The following is an 18,197-nucleotide window of genomic DNA, read 5'->3' as shown; positions in this document are numbered from 1 at the left end:
ACCAGTGTTTCAAATGCTAGATTGTTTTAAATCCTTTCTCCAATTGCATGTTTAACTTCTGTTCTGTGGATTCGTATTTCTATAGAAGGCAATACAGTTAAAATTATTATTTCTACTTGAAAATAAAAATAAAATTCCATTCACATACTTCTGAACTGTAAAAAGCCAAATGATGCTTAAGGGCTTTGTGCAACAGGAAAAATTCAGTGGTTGGCATGGCACCTGTTCGCAACAGGCTCTGGTGGGACATGCAATGTCTATTTTTCAGTCCTGAGCATTTCAGACAGCGTGGTGCAGGTATCCAGTGCTCCATCACAGTCTGCTGAAATGCTGATCTGACCGTAATTGCACCTGGGGAGGAGCCTTTCATGTGGTTCCTGTTAAGAGGGAAACCATTCCCTGGCTGTGTACTGGAGTGCCTGCCCCAGATCACCGCTGAGTCGGACAGTGATTCCTGTAAGGAGGCTCCCACTTTGTTGGGAGTCCTGCCCGCTTCTCTATGCCTGATGAAGAGCCTGACATACTTTAAGTTGTTCCTAACCTCTAGTTAAAAACTGTATTTGCCCTTATTACTAGAAAAAATGCAGCACAGGCTTTTATGCTTTACTGGCATGGGACTTAAGTGGCACGTTAATCATTATAACTGGTGGGGCTGTGGCTGAGGAGAGCGTGGTGCTGCCCCCCTGCCTCTGCTGCTTGCAGGGGAAGGTTGTTGGCTCTGGGGAAGTGCTGTCTGCGAGCTCTGCAGCCCCCAAGCCCAGCAGCCGGCAGCAGCTTTACCTGCAGATGGGGTGAGCCCACAGATGGCATACAGAAACAAACTGGTCTGTTATATTTCCTTTTCATGCAAGAATTCCTACCTGGGCAGATCAGCGTCTGGTGTTGTGTATTGGCAGAACCAGGCTGTCTTCAGGAGCTTCCTTATATGCTTTCCTTAATACTTCCCTCCTCCGTTACCCAGATGCTAAAACTGTCTTTCTTCTTGGTGATATCTGCCAGAAGTTTAGTACTTTTCCCTTATTGATGCCCTTTTCTCGTGATTGCAAACTAGGAGATAAATTCTGTGATGCTCAAATGAAATGCCTTTGACTTCAGTGAATAAGAGTGGTATCAAATCCTTGCACTATGTCTTATATTCCTTAGGAACCATAAATCAGTAGTGTTTTCTGTACTGCTGTTTTAAGTATCTATCCTAAAATATTGCATCCTTGGTTTCTAATACTGGTTTCTGGTTCACAGAATCAATCCCTAAAAAAAAAATATCCCTTAGCAGACAGTTAAGTGTTTCTCACCGGTTTGATTTAACTGAGGGAAAATCTTTTTTCCTTTGAAGTACAACACTGTAACATCCGGTGCATGAACGGAGGTAGCTGCAGTGATGACCATTGCCTGTGTCAGAAGGGGTATACAGGAACACACTGTGGACAGCGTAAGTACACTGTTACTCATGTAGGTACTTCGTACGGTTAAGTAATTCTGGGATGTGTGGGTTGGGCACCCTTTAGCACTAAATTTCAACTGATGTTGAGCTTGTTTTTGATCAGGTACAGTGGAATTTTACAGGAAAACACATGACTTTGTAATGAATGCCGAGTGAATTCTTTCTGATCAGGACTATTAAAATAAACATCATGTGAATTCATAATAATTGGATATAACCTGATCCTGCAGTTCTCACACTACCATAATTCCCATTGACCTCCAGGGCTTTCCACTCACTACGGCAATAGGCCATACATTTAGAATTTACACGGGATTCAGTTTTCAGGGGTTTTTTAGACAAAATTAAGCTTTTTAATACCCCCTTGTTTTAATTTCAGGGGTTTGCTTCAGACTTAGCTAGTACGCTTTAGGAATTTTGCTCATTTTGATGTTGTCTTATTAGAGTTGATCGACGTATTTTTCATCTCCTCAATCAGTCCTGAGCCAACAGCATTCCTGGATCCTGTGATTGAAATCTCTCCCCAACTGACTCTGGTGGTCTCTTGCTCTTCTTGGCTGGAATGCTGTGAAGAGACTCAAATAAGGATGTAGACACTGCTTTTAACCAAGGCTGTCATGTTGCTATCTAGTGAACTATTGGTCTGACAGAGAACACGTGTTTAGCTCATTTAATGAAAACCTTTTGTGCTCTGTCAAAATCAATGGCACACTTTACATGAACTTCAGTGGGACCAGGAATTTACCCCTAATAATCTGGAAGAGGATCACATGGTGAAAGGATTAACAATTGCATTTCTGCCTTCTCTGTGAAATATCGAGTGGATAAAAGAGGATAAATGGAAACCTTCTTTTTACTGAAATGAATGTTGAAATGGAGCAAAGAATAACATTACTCAATGAGCATCGAATTGTATTTAAAAGCCCTTTTTTCATGTGAATGTTGTATTTTCTGCTTATTTTTGACAAGAATTGCTTTTGGAGTTTATTATGAAGAAAACTGGGTTCTGAATCTAGTGACAGCATCGTACAGGGGAAGAATATCTTGGATTAACTTAGTCAAAATAGCTATTTGTTGCATTTTGCTATCCTAGTTGATAGCATGAATTATTTCACAACAGCCTTTTAATACTGGATTGTTTTTTTGTTATGGTAGAGGAACAAATAAATTTTTAAATTTGCTTCTGAATAGGGAAAATTTTGAGGATTTAGAGGTGAAATTTTCTTCTGCACCTTCTATCTGCAGTCTCTAATATTTCAGTGTTTCTTTGTTGAAAATTTGAAAGAGATGTTATTTTGAAGTTATGGAATTGTCTAGCCATCCCAAAGAGAAAGGCTCTGAGAGGTCAGAAAGCCGTGATTGTTACTGTGTTTATATTATGCTCCCTTGAAAAGATGACTTCGTGAAACTAATGAGGCCAGGAAATAGGAAAAGATCATAAGTAGGCTCTGGAAAATAAAGTGTCCTGTCCTGTTATGTTTGCCATTTTTATCAGTTTATCTGAGCTAGTCAAGTACACACCTTCATGTCTTTCTGGAAATAGCTCAATAAAGATTACTTTTGGCTTCCCTCTTATACAGCCGTCTGTGAAAATGGATGTCTAAATGGAGGGAGATGCGTGGCTCCGAACCGATGTGCTTGCACATATGGCTTTACTGGACCCCAGTGTGAAAGAGGTATGTGCCCTAAAACAGTGGAAAAAAATTCATGTTCCAACTTGCTTAATAGTAACTTAAAAATACTTAAATAGTAATATGAAATAAAATATTTAAATAGTAATATGTTATTGCTGTCTATGAAACATTCGTGTAGAATGCAATGTAAAGAAGCTTTACTGAAAGGAAGACTGCAGTCTAAGAAAACTGTGGAGATATTAGTTAAGGAATAGCACAAATTAAAATGGTAACAACTTTCCTAAATGGCATTTTTAAAGAGAAAGAAAACTTTAGCATTGGTTCATGAAACATTCAATCTTTTCTTCTTTTGTGATTTTTATGTATCACAAGTGTTGATCGGTATGATTATAATGGTTAATGCTTCAGTTCATGGTAGGTTTGCCGAGTGTCATTTTCTTTTTCTGGGGCAAAAATCCCCACTTATTTACTCTTAACAGTAGGGCTGTCGAGTCGCTGCCTATTCTAATCTATAGTTGAATTGATTGGATTTGTTATTGTTAGTCTCAAAACTGAAAATAACTTTTAAGTAGCATTTTTAGCAATATGTGAGCTCCATAAGGATAGAGGCCAGGATGAAACACACATGCAACTGATTAAGGCCTTTCTTTTGTTTACTTTTTTGCTATGAAAACACTGCAATGGAAGAGGTGGCAAATAAAAAATATTGATAAGGGCTTTTACTCAAACGTCAGTTTCTAAGTCATCAGAAAAGCTCTTTGTATCTCTCATACATTTGTTTACCAATGATAAGCAGCATCTTGCCTCTGTCTTTAGCGTGTTTTGTTTTGGCAGAGTTTATTCAATTCTTCTTTCCATTTTGTACAGTTTTATTGTTATCAATTTTAGCTTTTTATTTGTGCATCCGTAGTGATAATCACAGCAGTTTCCATGTACAGCTGTACCAACTGTCTTATCTGGTATATGGAACTTTTTTCGGCATTATTAAACCAATTTAATGGTTCATTTGAGAGACATGTAGTGAACAATGTGTAGGTATAATCCTTCTGTTGAATTTTATAATATTAAAAATAAAATAAATATAATATAACAATAAAATAAATATATTTATATAAATATAAATTTGTTTATATTTATATAAATATATTATATATCATATAAAATATAAATATATTTATAAATATATAAATATATAAATATATAATTTATTAAAAATATAAATATAAAAATAAAATAAAAAATATAAATAAAACATGTTAATTTGTTAGAGCTATCAATTGATCTGTTTAATACTCATACAAAAAGGTTGCGTTACGTATCTGTGAAGCTGGGACAGAATAGACACTAATAACCTGATTTGGGGCTCGCATGTAGGGGATGTGCTTAGCACATGAAATTTCTGTTGGTGAGTGTGTCAGATGATCACTGCTGTCGGTGCTGCAGAAACGGTTGGCTTTTTTATATGGACAGCACAGGTGGGTGATGCAGAACAGCAAGCCTTGGCAGACCAAAGCTTTTCGTTCTGTGCTAGAGCAGATGGTAGGATGAAGCAGGTATTTCCTGCACTCCCTACAGCAGGTAAAATTGCTGCGTTGGCACTGTGTGTAGTCTTGCCTGTTGTCCACTCTGATGTTGTAAAAGTAGTTCAAACTGATGGTGAAGTTTTTCTGAAGATTGAAAAGTAGCTCTGTTCTGAGTCTTGGGATCTCACTGCTGGAGAGGAGTAAGAGGAATGGAAAATTAGGTTACAAACCCTAATTTTGAAGAGAGTAAAGGCTTTATGGGTAAAGAATGTACTGAATATTACTGCAAAGGCTTTCAATTTCAAGCAATGACTCCATGGGTGAGGAGGTATGAGCCTTCAGTCCGGTGAGGAGGTATAAAGTGCAAGTTCAGAAGATTGTTCAATGCTGATTTTATGCTGCCTGATCTGCGGGCCAGTTTGACTTCACCTCATTAGGGCAAGTATCAAGGCTGAAGCCTGCTAACAGCTTCAGTGCTGCTCCTCAGGACTCCTGCCTTGTGTTGGGCGGTGACACAGAGCCATTGGAGCCAAATCATGCCGTCATGCAATCCCATACATGCTACTGAGCACAATTGAGGTGGAAATCTTTAACTTATATGCCTCATCCGTAGGCAGTTTTTACTTAGAACATGTGTTTGATTCTATAGTTATCAATAAAAGAGAAAATAGTCATTAATGAGCTGTAGTATTTCTGTCTAATGCTTACTGCAGTATTGAGGCCAAATGATAGTCATATCTTCCTAGAAAACCTCTGAAATTTGGCTTCTTTCACAGAGATTTCCTGCAGCCTCTCTACCTAGCTGAGCTAATATGTTCCTCTCCTCTAAAAAGGGTGTGGTGGGTTTTGGTCCCATAATCACATTATGCCATCAGAAAAACTTTTTCTGAAGATAACTTTTCAAGTATACGCTAATGCTGGTCTTAGAATAACTTGCATTGTTCAGCACATGCACCTGTGTGGTCATTAGGGAGTTGTCTGGCTGCATATGATTTTACACATCTGTCAGCTAAGTAAGAGGTCCATATTTTGAGTCTAGCTTTGGAAAGTTATGTGAATTTGTGACACTCCCTGGTGGGCTTCTGATGTATATATGGCTGGATGTTATCCAGTAAATTGACAAGATTCGTGCCTTGTGGAGTAAAACTGTGTCTTTATTAGAAAAAAAAAAGCGGGGGGGAAGAACAAAATCAAAGCATCTCTATGCATGGAGGGGGAAAAAGAAAGAAATTACTCAAGAGAAATAGTCTCTTAAACTATCCCATTTCTGGGGGAAGCAGGAGAGGCAGATTGTTTTGAAAACATTGTTTCTGGATATAAATGTAATGTGAAGTGATACGGTTTTGTGGCATGCACATTCTCCATCTGTTTGGCTGTGGTTTGACTTCTAGGTTATGCCATGCCACAAGCTAACAGTGATGTAAGTAATTTACTGCTGCGTATCACGCAGTGCTTTTCTCTACAAGCATCAACTAATAGTAACAGTCTCAGAGTGTTTGTGGCACGTATGTCACAGACCAAAGAATATTCGAGCCTTTGCTGCATATGTCGTAGCTTAGAACTGTCTTGAATACAACAATGTTGAGGCAACGAAAATCATGGGGGTTATTCCAATAATCTGATATGGAAGACAATTAAAATGTTGCAGGTGGTTGTAGCAAAGTTAGGGCCAGTTTCTTACATCCAGAGGCAAGTTGTGTACTTCTGTGTCTACTGTTTTAAGTAGTTTTTGCATATATTTGGTCCATATTTGTAATACAAATTGGCCTGACTGGTATTACCTCAGTAAATGGTGACCATATGATTGTTAATGAAGGTCTACAAGACTTCTGTGTAGGTCAGTAGCTTCAAATACATGCACAACGGAAGGGCTTTATCTGGTGGAAGACCTGCTTCTTTCACAATGCAGCCAACTCCATCAAATTTGTGGCATGAGTATTTTTATGTATTTATTCAGTCATTCTTTGAGAGGGTAGCAGCTGGCCTTGGGACAGTTTTGTCAGTGTTGGCAAACAAATTGCTTTTTGTATGTCTTAGAAGTGTTAATGATGGTATAAAAAAACTATAAACATGAGCAAAAAGAATTTTTAAATTCATTATTATCAGTTGAGTTCCTCGTCTTGTTCTGGGAGTGTGTACCGTGTCACTGGTGAGGTACGCTTCATCAGAGCTGGACTGATAACTGTAGCGTGGTCAGCAGTGGTACACGTGTATGATTAGCTCCTAAGCTGTCGTCTATGGTGTTTGGCACCTTTCCAGAGCAGGGGAAGCCTCCTGGGCGTCCTGTCAAGTATATGCAGGTGTTATCATAAGTACAACAGACCTGGCTTTTCTGTGGGATAATGTTCATCAAAAAGGTGAACTTGACATAAGCTAAACAGTAAAAGTGTGGTGGAGTTGGAAATGCTTCCTACAGCAATTTAAGACACATTTAAAATACATAGTCCAGAAAGGAAAATATTTCATGGATATTGGCTGAGTTGAAATTTGAACTTCAAGGATTCCTTCTGGAAGGTGCTGAGTTCTCTGGCTGAGATCCAGTGATGGGCTTTGACGTGCATTTAAATTCAAACTTGAGATGTCAATATGCTTAAAATTATGCAAGTGCTTAAAGGCCTTGCTGGATTTTGGCCCAGACTTTCAGAATCAGTTAAGATCTGAGAGGTGCACTTAGCTTTTAGCATATCACCTAGTCAAATTGTTAATGAAAAGAAATCACAGGTATTAGAAGACGAAGATACAAGAAAAGCAAAATTTCTTCTACTGGTTAAAAACTGGATGCCATCTTTACGCCATTTGACTTTCAATGCTGAACAACTGGAGTGAGTTACGGATTCTGCAGTTCCTTTTAGAGTGGCTGAAGATACTGAGAGCAGAGACTTAGCTTATGTTCCCCTGAGGGTGATTCAGAACATCGACAGCTCTTTTTATTGTCTGTAAAAAAGCCTAGGGGATTTAGCTGGCTATATGACATGCCCACGTTTGGGTCATGTGAAAACATCCCTATGTCATGCACTTTATTAAAGTCCAGAGGAAAAAGTGATGTTAGAAGCTAAGAGAGATCAGACATCCCTGTCAGATTTGGTAGAACTGTGTCCTCCAGACTTGTTCATAAAAGCTTTCTTGGCTCTTTGAATCTGTTTCTCTTTAGACATTGGGATGATTATACTCTAAGAGGGTGACTTCTATATAATATAAAATTGTACATTGTTGTTATCCTTGTGTTGCAAAAACAACAAGGTTATCCTTGTGTTTTCTTTTTCTGTCGGGATCCATTTGGAGGAACACAGTGGAAGCTTAGAATGTGTTACAGCCCTGTTTGTTTATTTGAATGCTTGTGACAACATCAGGGGCTCAGTCCTGCTGCATTTTGGAGTTTTGCCACTCGCTTCGCATAGAAGCAGAATTGGGCCTGATGTAGTTCAAATATTAAAAAAGTACCACGTGTGTTTTGTTTTTTTCTGGACTCAGAATATGAGCAAGTGATTGCTTTTTCTTCAAACAGAGTCGTTTCTGTACTGCTTTCTTCATGTCAGGAATTTTTGCATAATTTTTAATTATATTTGGCCATTATTAAAAGTTCCCAGAATTAATGCCATATGTAAAAATATCTTTCCCAGAGCCTCTCTATGAAAGTGCAGCCGCTGAAAGTGGTCAAGAGTAGTATAGTGCTGTGTATATTTTCTTCTTTCTAAATATTACAACGGGTAGAATGTTTTCACAAAGAGGACACTGCACCCCTTAGTGTGCCCCGTCTCTGGTATTTAGTCTAAATGGAAAGTAAATAACAAAGTGTAGATAGCAGTAAAAGTATGTTCCCAAAGCCTTATGTTGCATTTAAAGTAGTATTGCAGCATATGGTAGCTGGCAAACATTTGAATAAACTTGATTTTTGTAGCTGTCTTCCAAGAAACACATCTGTTGACATAGACATGTAGTTTCTGCAGCCCTGTAACATGAATGCATGTACAGTATTATTGCAGCAAACTAAAGGATGGCTGAGCTTGAAGGCCTGGAATAAGGACTCTTGCACACCATTTTCCCCCTGAAAAATTATGAAAAATGGCTTTAGGCTGAAGCTAAATATATTCAGACACAGAGTGATGTTTAACTGTCTTTAAAATAATTTTAATACATGTTGCCACCCTTCATGTCTTTCAGTTTTAACACAAAAATTCAGTATCAGTGTCTTAGATTATCTTTTCTATAAAAGGTTGAGATAAATGGATGAGGACTTTTTAAGTTTTAAAATTGAGGTGCAACCTCAATGTGCAGCTCAATGGTGGAGAAGTCAGCCTCTGCAGAACAACTATGTGTGATTTAAGGTGGTTTATAATGCTTAGTAATATAATCAGTAGATCTCTGGATCAGAACTCAGTACTAAGCTCAGTCTGTTACTTAATGCCAAAAAGCATTTTTAGGATCTTGTCTATCTGAAGGCTTTTATCCATTGTTCTGCTCCTTGCAGATACACCCTATAAATGGTCCTATGTTGCTCGCTTTATGCTTTGTGCATCTCAAAATATCACGTAGCAAGTTTTAAAATGTTTCTTCAGATATATGCTTAAAGGTTAATCAAGATCCATACATGATTCAGTACATATGGGCTTAGGTCTCTTGTGAGATGTGAGGGCTCCAACTTTTGTACATGAAGCTGAACATTTACATTTTGTTCCAAATTCAGTTTTGATTTCAGTCAAACAAATCCAAATCCAAAGTTTTCATTCAACTATTTGGCAGCCCTTTCTGTATTTCCATGCCTTCTTGATTGGCTGCTAAGGGCACTGACCTTTAGATGCGCAGTAAGGTATTATTTGGACTTTGTTTTGTTTTGATTTGATTTTAGTTGTAGCATACAAAGAGATGCGTACAAATTTAATCACAAATTGAATAGTCCATATTTTGGTATAAATTATAATACAAACAGTTGAATGAAATAACTGCGTCGTCGTAATCTGTAAGATTTGCTTCTTGCATGTAGGACATTGAAGGGACCCACAGGAGAGTCACTGGGATGGTTCGCCAGGTGCCACAGACAGCTTTGCTGTTGACCCTGATGCCTGCCTCCAGGTGTGCTGGCGGCCTGTGGCACGTGTTAGCTATGCAAGAAATTCAGTTCTGCTTTCATTGCAAGATGGGGGCTGAACCTTGCGCTGGCTTTGCTCGTGCGCGGTACTTGCCATCTGCCTTGTAGTGTTTCAAGAAGTGAAAAGCAGAGGCCTGTGCTTTCATCAAGAGGTTTTGTTGAAGTTATATACACAAAGAGATGTCTACGTTTGTTTGGTTATGGGATGTTACATTAATACAGATATGACTTTTATATACACAGTGCAGGCAGTCGAAAGATATAACTTCCCTGAATGGCCTGCACTGCCAGATCTGTGCTCTGTGGAGCTCCAGGGAGAACTGGGAAGAATCTGTCTGATGTGTTGTACCACGAAAGTCAGATTTTTTGTGTGTGTGCGGAAAGATTGAGTCAGCTTTTATTGATTTTAGTTGTCATTGCAATGCGGTGTTGCATTTGAGGCCTTCAGAATGAGTGTCTTCAAGCCGTTCTTGCTCTCTTAGTACCATTGTAACATCTCCATTTTTATAATTTCAGCTGTCTGCCAATTCCTGGGTCACTACAAAACTTGTAGAGTATGAAATAGCTAAGCACAACTAATTTCTCGTGGAGCTTTCCATAGAAAAGGTGTTTTTGAAATGGTGACTCCTAGAGTTGAATATAATATAGGGAATGAGCAAATGCAGCTGAGAACTTATCTAACAGTGCTCACTTAGCTGCTTATGGATAAAAATGTTCCTTCTTCTCTGGGCTGCAATATATTTTGATATGAGAAAGCACGGCTACCTGAAATCTTTCTATTTGTTACAGTGAAAACATTCCTTGTGAATCGCCTTGAAATTTTATATGAATATTTTCCATTCATATCTTTTTTTCTTACTGAGCTGGTAAGCTGAAAATTTTTGTTACAGTTGCCACAGAAAAAAAAAATATAAGTATGTGTGATACCTCAGTCAAGTCAAGGACTTCATTTTTTCTTTGTGTTTTTGGTTTTTTTGTTTGTTTTTTAAAGTGATTCAAAACTTTCATGATGGTCAGTTCTAACAAAAAAAAAAAAGAGAACGTCTTTTAAACCATCATAGATCATACCTAATGCAAGGATAATCTTACAGGGGCATTTCCAGGTAAAACAATTCTTTTATGTAGGTCAGCTGCAAAATGCTAATGAAAGTGCATCTTACGCAGAGGTGCTCAAAATCGTCAGTTGTAACTGTTTGGTCACATGTAAGTTTCCTTGCAATATACTTGTAACAGAGTTGATGAAATCTCTGTAAAAATCAAAGCTTTTCTGAAGTAAGCTGTTACATTTAGAAATCTCATATCCTACCTCAGCATAAAAGTTGCAAAAGGTTATAGGAATAACTGCCTAAGAGCTGCTGTAAGGACAGTCACATTCATACTTCCAATTGGCCTTGAGAAGTTCACAAATAATGACTGAGTGGTTTTTACATGTATTTTTTTTTCAGTGACAGCTTGTACAGTTTGGCACTCTAGAGAAACGCTGTAGGGAAAGAAAAGAGGCCTAAATAAGGTCTGAAAAGAAAGGAGCCCTAAGAGAAAGATCACTCTCCAAATTCTCCTCTGCTTTAAAACAGAGCCTAGCTTTGCACTGCTTATCCAGAAAAAACTCCTTTTGGAAAAAGGCAGAGTTTCCTTATGTAAAGAAACCAAGATTCAATATTTCTCTTTATAGGAAGATGTGTAAAGGCTAGGGATAAGTAATTAAAAGTGGGAAAGTTATTAAAAATGCATATGTGTGTGTACACACATAGGTACACATAAAGTTAAGTATTTTAAGAACAGAAATATGAAATCTTGTTAGCACCTGATTCATTCTGTGTCATTCAAACCTGCTAGCCATTTAAGGAAGATTCAGTGCTAACATTGTCAAAGCATTCATAATCCTCGATGTTTTGCATTTTTTCTTATTTGTGTGCTCTACCATCTAGAGGGTGTTTGTATTGTGGCAGTGATTGAGTTAATGAAAGCGCGTGTCTGCTGATAATTTCTAGTGTACTTGCCTAAGAAAATCCTAAAAATGGAAGAGTTAGTTTAAAAATGTAAAATAAGCTGACAAAATTACAGTGGTTCACGGGATGTGGGATAGGGAATGGTTTTATTAACGCTAGTAACTACACACACACAGTCGGGGGAATTTTCCTATTTGCACTTGACACTGGCTGTACTCATTTGCTTGTCACTTAAAACAAAAAGATGGGGAGACCCATTAGGTACCTGACTGATAATTTCACCTGATTTTTGAGGAGACTGGGTCCCTCAGTGATGGGAGATTTTAGGATCTCACAAGCTCCTGTGTCTGCTTAAGTTTCTGAGAATTACAGCAAGAAATGAAGGGGTAAACATACAGTGGAAAGAGCATGCTGTGCACTTCCTTCAGAGTGCAATTAGGATGGATCTCAGTGAGACCCCTTGAACTGCTTCTTCGAGGGCCATTGGACTAGTCTCTCTGCTGGAATAATATGTCCAGACATCTTAGTTCAGTTGAGCAGTACAGTGACAGAATACTAGTTGAGCTTGAAATGTTTATAAGAGGTAATAGTAAAACCAGAGAGCAATGAATTATAATTGTCCTGCTGGGATATGATGAAAGCCTTTATAGGAATCTCCATGTCCCGGTGGGACAGTATGGGTGGTAACTTGGAGAGATTTGTAAAATGGTAGTATGACAGCTTTACAGTCAGATTAATACAGGCTTCAAAAGAAACCACAGGTCAAAAATGACTTCCAGACTGCAGGCTTTAAAGGCAAAAAGATCTACCATCGAAATGGGCAGTTAAAAAAGAGGTAAGCGATATGTAGCTATGAAAGGAGAGTCAATGTTAGATTACTTGGGCTGCAATAACCTTTAAGATAAGATACAATTTAATGATGCAGATACTATGTCTGGAATTAAACTGCAGCACACAGTGTGAATTGTTCCAGTTAACTTGATCCTTGAGGTGAAGATCAAAGGAGTAATAAGAGGACAATTTGAGGGATTGAAATAAGGAGAGGGTAATGTTTTAATACACTGGAATTGGGTAGACATATAGGGGCTCATAAAGAAAAAGCAAGAGAAGCAGGTGAGGGGGAAAGATAGGCAAGAAGATCTCAGGAAGAGAGCGTTGAAGGCAGGTTGAGAAGTTTAGACTCCCGCTCGGGCAGGGGAAACCCAGCGGAGATGTGCATTCCATTCATCTGAACGGCTCTTCTAGTAAAAACATTGCTAGACACAAGCACAGTCCAGGAATGGCAAATGATGAATGACTTAGCAAGCTATCTTGCTGGGTATTTAATCTGTGTGGTTATCTAAATAATTTGAAATGCTTCTCTTGGCCTGAGCCAGGCTGGGCAAAATGAAGTGCCATGCATTAAACCTTGTGCTATTTCAGCTCTCTGGTCCCAGCAGGAGCCCAACAAGATACGGCTCCATGAAAGGTGATACTATATTAAACTAACAGTACAAGTTGTATCAAACTCGGTTCCAAATTCAATACAAAAAGTCGTGGTTTTAGAAGGCATTTTAAATCTAGCACTAGCACTTCAGTCACTTGCTGATGTCAGTACCAAAAAAATGCTTTGTACAGCTGCTGACTGCAAGGAAGATGAGAGGTTAAATTGGGTTAGCGGAAATGAAAGACGTGCAGTGGAAGAAGTATTGGTATCAGAATGTTTATGGAATTTGTCATTAAATAACAGAAGTGTTTAAATTGGAGGGCCAATTTAAAGGGTTCCTCTTTATAATTTTTTCCGCATTTATGTGAAAAATAAATTATTTAGAAAGGTGTACAAGGAAATATTAATTTTTTTCCCCTCTTTAAAAACAAAAAAGTAAAGGTGATGGTAAATCCATCTTAGTCTCTTACTGTTCAAGCCTTCTTGAGCTAGGGCCTGAGCCACCAATGTGTATTAGAATAATTCGGCTATTCTTACTACAGTTGATTACAGTGCTCTGTTATAAAGGGTGGAGGCACTTGGTTGTTCTCCAAAGAAAGTGAGTAATAATTGACCTAATGTACAGAGCACATGAATAACATATTCTTTTGGTAAGAAATTTATGTTTTACAGGGTGTGCTAGAGTTCACATCCCTTTTTCACATCTTCCAAAAGATTTTAAAATACTCAGCTGCTCTATTAAATTTCTAATTCAACAAATACTCAAATACAAAGTATGCATTAGATAAAGCTCTTGAGTTGAATCCAAACATTGAAAAATCTTTTAATCTGCCTTGAAAACAGCTGTTTAGAATTTTGAATAGAAATAACAACTTCCTTCAGCCTATGTTGTTGATGTCCGCTTCAGTCTCAAGCTGGGAGGAATTTCTCTTTGTTACTCTGATGCAAAGCCTTGCTGCTGTTGCAACGATGTGACTATCCCCAAAACACACCAGGAGTGGTATCTGTCCTGTTTGAAATAAATGGTAACAATTCCTTTGAATTCAATATAATGGAGGAGGGACTTACTCGGAAGACTTGAGATAGTTTTGACATTAAATTGTAGTTTTCTGGAGTGCAGCTAGAGGAGCTTTTATTGACATCTCCCACTACTAAGAGACTGACAGTTCTTCATTCTGGATATAAGAATTGTGTTTTTTAGTGTCTGAAATCATTTAAACAAATCAGATGCGTTTTGTGCATATGCACATGGAACTTCTATTTCTTGTTCATAAATACTTGGGTCATCTTATAAAATGTTATGTAGTGACTCGGCATTAAATACCACAAATGAAATTTCTAGGCAACTGCCCGTTGCATCCAAGGAAATACCAGAAGAGTTCAAGATGGCTAACATTACAATGAACATCAAAAGCGGTAATGATTTGCCACTTATTGTGAACTAGTGCCAAAACCCTGCAGGGAACAGTTTACGTTTATTGTACAGCTTTTTGTTTTGCTATGTCCGGAGGGTAGATTATACATGCATTTCACACATACAAGTGCGTGTGTATTGGTTGTATATTCAAACATTTGGGCAGCATTTTAAACTCAGAGGAAGAAGTCTTATGCCGTTCAGGGAAGCGAAGCCTGGGTGAAACTTTTCAGTAACTATGGAAGTGATCCAAAACCTACTCACGTCAAACAAAGGGACACCCAAAGACTTGGGTGGGCCTTGAATCAGGAGTCAAAAGTTGACATGATCAGGTCTTGTCAGCCAGGTTTCAAGAAGGTGTGCAGGGTTATTGAGAAAGCAGTTAGCTCTATGCTGTGTTACTACACAATACTATCAATCAGTAATTTTGCATAAAAGTAAGAAGTGCTCAAAGGCATAAGTTGCAAATATGAACATGTTTTAGCAAAGAAAACTGTTATCTGTGGCTGTAAGGTATGGAAAGTACCATTATATGGAATGGTATGTATTTAACAGCAATTTGGGATTTCAAGATGATGAAAAAGAAATATTCTAGTAGAGTAAATAGCAAGCAAAATACATACAACCTCTTTCAGTTTTATAATGTAGTGTGCTTTTTCGTTTGGGCTTGTGTGCAGAATGCACAATCTTTCATGTGATATTTCTAAAGTGTTTCTTGTAATGCAGGTGTGTTAACGTACATCAGTTAACACATAGAGAAGTTTGTATATGTGTCCTCCAAAAGCCTCTGATGAAGTGCAAGTAGCCCTTTTAAATCCAGAGGAGATCTTTGCATTCATTTTAGTTGGATTTAAGTTATGCTTAAATTGGAGTGGATGTGGAAGGGTTTTGGGCCTTCCTTTTTCCATGAGATGTTGTCTTTGTGCTGGTTTTTTGGTTGGTGGTTTGGGTTTTGTGGGCTTATTTTTGGTTTGTTTTTTTTTGTTTGTTTGGGTTTTTTTGTTGTTGTTTTGCTTTGATTTCAGTTAGGTGTTTATTTTAAGTAGTCAGTATTGTGTGTGGTTTGCAGTGGTGTGATAGTGATGCAGAGGTATCCTGTGCAGACAGAGCACCCAGGATGCCAGTGGTTCTCTATACCTCTTTGGAAGCAGGAGGAGATGGCAGGCAGCAGGCTTGCAGCCTGGCAGAGCGGCGGCCTGAGGCTCACGTGAAAAATACGCGAGATCGCATTTGTGACCAGGGCTTTTACGCAGCTGTTTAAAAGTTGCTGATTCAATTTCAAGTTCCTAATTAAATGAAATGGGGAGGGAAAAGGAGATCAGCATGCTGTCAGGCAAGAGTTCCAATCCAGTGGTTATCTCATTTCAAATGTGTGGGGTAAATTACATTATAATTTAGGCTTATAGTATATTCACACATTAATAAAAAGCTCTTATGTAAGGGCAATTTAACCACTGCAAGCTTGTTTTATTTTGTAAGACTAAACTATTTGATGCTTTAAAAACATTTTTCTAATATGAACGCTACTTATCACAAGTGTAGTTGAAACCTGAAGCTTAATTATTAAAATAGATGTTCAGGCACTTTTCTGACAAGAATGATGTAGATAAAAGACATTATTTTTGTGAGACGTCTTACCTTTTGGATATAGTGCAAAATACCTGTGATAATCAGGAGGAAGTTTTTTGTTCCACTGAAATGTCTTAAACTATGAGCTTTCTACTGTTTTATGAGAATTTTTTTTAAAGCCACCTAAAAGTTTTCCCACAGTGCTGGTTTACAAGCAGCTGAAACTTTAGACACGACTCAGAACAGTCTGTTGTTCCACCAATATTGCTGGGTGATGCACATGTGTATCAGTGACCACCTAGATTCCTAAATGTACCCGTTCTATTAAAAATTGAAAGACAATAATTCCTAGATTTTTAAGTACAAGTTCAAATTGGCACTGCAACTGCTAAACCTCGGAGCATAGGGAGATGCCAGAGCTCCCACAGAGGAACTTTAAACTGCATTATGCCATACTCTATACACTTACCCCTCTTAACTGTCTGTGGCTCCCTAGCAGTAAATGGGAGCTCCATCCTGCTTCCCTTCCTCTCTCGCCCCTTACCAGTTGCAGGAACCCCAAGGTACTGCCTGTCATGTACCATTCTCTTGCGCTCAGTCCCAAGCAGAAGTCAGCTTTTAATACCTAAAATGTCCCCTGTCGCAGCTGTGAATCTGCTCTTGGCTTGAGGGGGCTAGGGGAGCTGAATTGGACTGCTAGCTTCCTAACGGCTTAATACTTCATTCAAAGCCCAGTGAAGTTAAAAGGAAAAAGATAACTCAAGGGTTTCACTGATGTGGATCAGATTCTATATCCAGAAGGGTAAGGGAAGCATTGAGTCATTGCTTACAGATGGATTACCTCACTTCTGTTCGTCCTGTGAGTCCTGATTTTTTGACAGGATCACTTGTTAACCTCAGTACCTACTTCGTCTGATGCTGAGTTACAAATGGAAGACTTTTGGGGGAGATACAAATGAACAGGATGCACTTAACAGTGTGGTGACTGTGAAACGGAGCTTGTTCTTCTCAGAAATAATTTAAGTCTTCATCTTTTACTGCTCATTTGTTTTCCTTTTTTGAAAGATGAATTTTGAATCTAAAGATGGGAAAACAATTAGGCCTTGCCAAGGTTTGTGCTGCTCCAATCAATTGTTCTTTCAGCGTAAAAAATATTTCAGAAGAGAGCACAAGTATTTACTATCTGTAGATATCCATTAGCCACAGTTTTAAATTTTTCCTTATTCAATACACTTAATTTTATTTTTTTGAGAGGGATAGATAGGAGCTGCCTATTTTAACAGACAAGCTGTATGTTGTCAGTGTTTAGGATTGGAATTAGTCCATTCTTCATGTGATTTGTAACCCCTTTTTTATCTCGAATCCTCATTTATCACTGGCCTGGTGTTTGTTTTTCCTGATTTAGGATTATAATATTGAACTATACAAACAATGTCAGGGTACATAATTTGTACCTTATCAGCTTGAAAATATCAAAGTAGAAAAAGAATATGGGAATCAGCTCTAGAGATGGGAGCAAAACACCCTTTGGGAAAATCAGTGGTCAATATGTGCAATTTGTGTAGTTATTGTTTATTCATACTTGGTGACCCAGTGGTAGCTAGTGGATATTTCAGAGTGCATAGCCTGGTGGCATGCTGCGGTTTACTGTGTCAAAGAGATGCTCATCACATTGCTGTGACATTCTCGGGCATCTTTTTGCTTGGCAGAGCATGAAGGTGAGCGCTGTTAATACCCTTTCCCCCCTGCAAAGCGTGGCGCTTGTTGCAGGTCACCCAGCTCCTGGCTGGAGCCGGCACTGCTCCCGTTCTACTTGATACACAGATTCCTCTCCTGGCTGGCCTTGCCTGGCTGGCTGCTCTCTACTAGTTGGCTCCCTGGACCTCCTTTTTAACTAGTTAGTTGGCTGGCCTGTCCTGGCAAACCTCCCTCTCCTGGTTGGCTGGCAAAGCACTTGGGCTGGCCGGCCTTTTCCTTCCCTTCCCCTTCCTTTTCTCCCCTTCTCACACATGGTGTCTGCTGGCTCCCACTGTTTATCTCTCCATGTCTCTGTGCCTCCCACTCATTTGTTAGATTTGCTTTGATCCATCCCGTCTTTGCTGCCTTCCTGTTTTTCTTCCTTGTGCTCCTTTGCTGTTTTGCTTCTCTGTATCCT

At 38.6% G+C, this 18,197-nt stretch overlaps 1 protein-coding gene across 3 annotated transcripts in view; it reads left to right on the top strand.

Annotated features, from left to right (window-relative positions):
• The window catches only part of FBN1 (fibrillin 1), a 154,515-nt gene that overhangs the window by 21,212 nt on the left and 115,106 nt on the right, over window positions 1–18,197 (top strand). For all 3 annotated transcript variants that reach the window (XM_063345778.1, XM_063345779.1, XM_063345780.1), the window contains exons 4-5: window positions 1,334–1,429; window positions 3,022–3,117. In XM_063345778.1, coding sequence (XP_063201848.1) covers window positions 1,334–1,429; window positions 3,022–3,117 — 192 coding nt within the window. The remainder of the gene's footprint in view (window positions 1–1,333; window positions 1,430–3,021; window positions 3,118–18,197) is intronic.

The sequence above is a fragment of the Chroicocephalus ridibundus genome, chromosome 9 (genome assembly GCF_963924245.1).
Source record: "Chroicocephalus ridibundus chromosome 9, bChrRid1.1, whole genome shotgun sequence".
Lineage (NCBI taxonomy): Eukaryota > Metazoa > Chordata > Aves > Charadriiformes > Laridae > Chroicocephalus > Chroicocephalus ridibundus.
The sequence above is the reverse complement of the archived record's forward strand: the minus strand, read 5'-3'. Positions and strand labels throughout refer to the sequence as shown.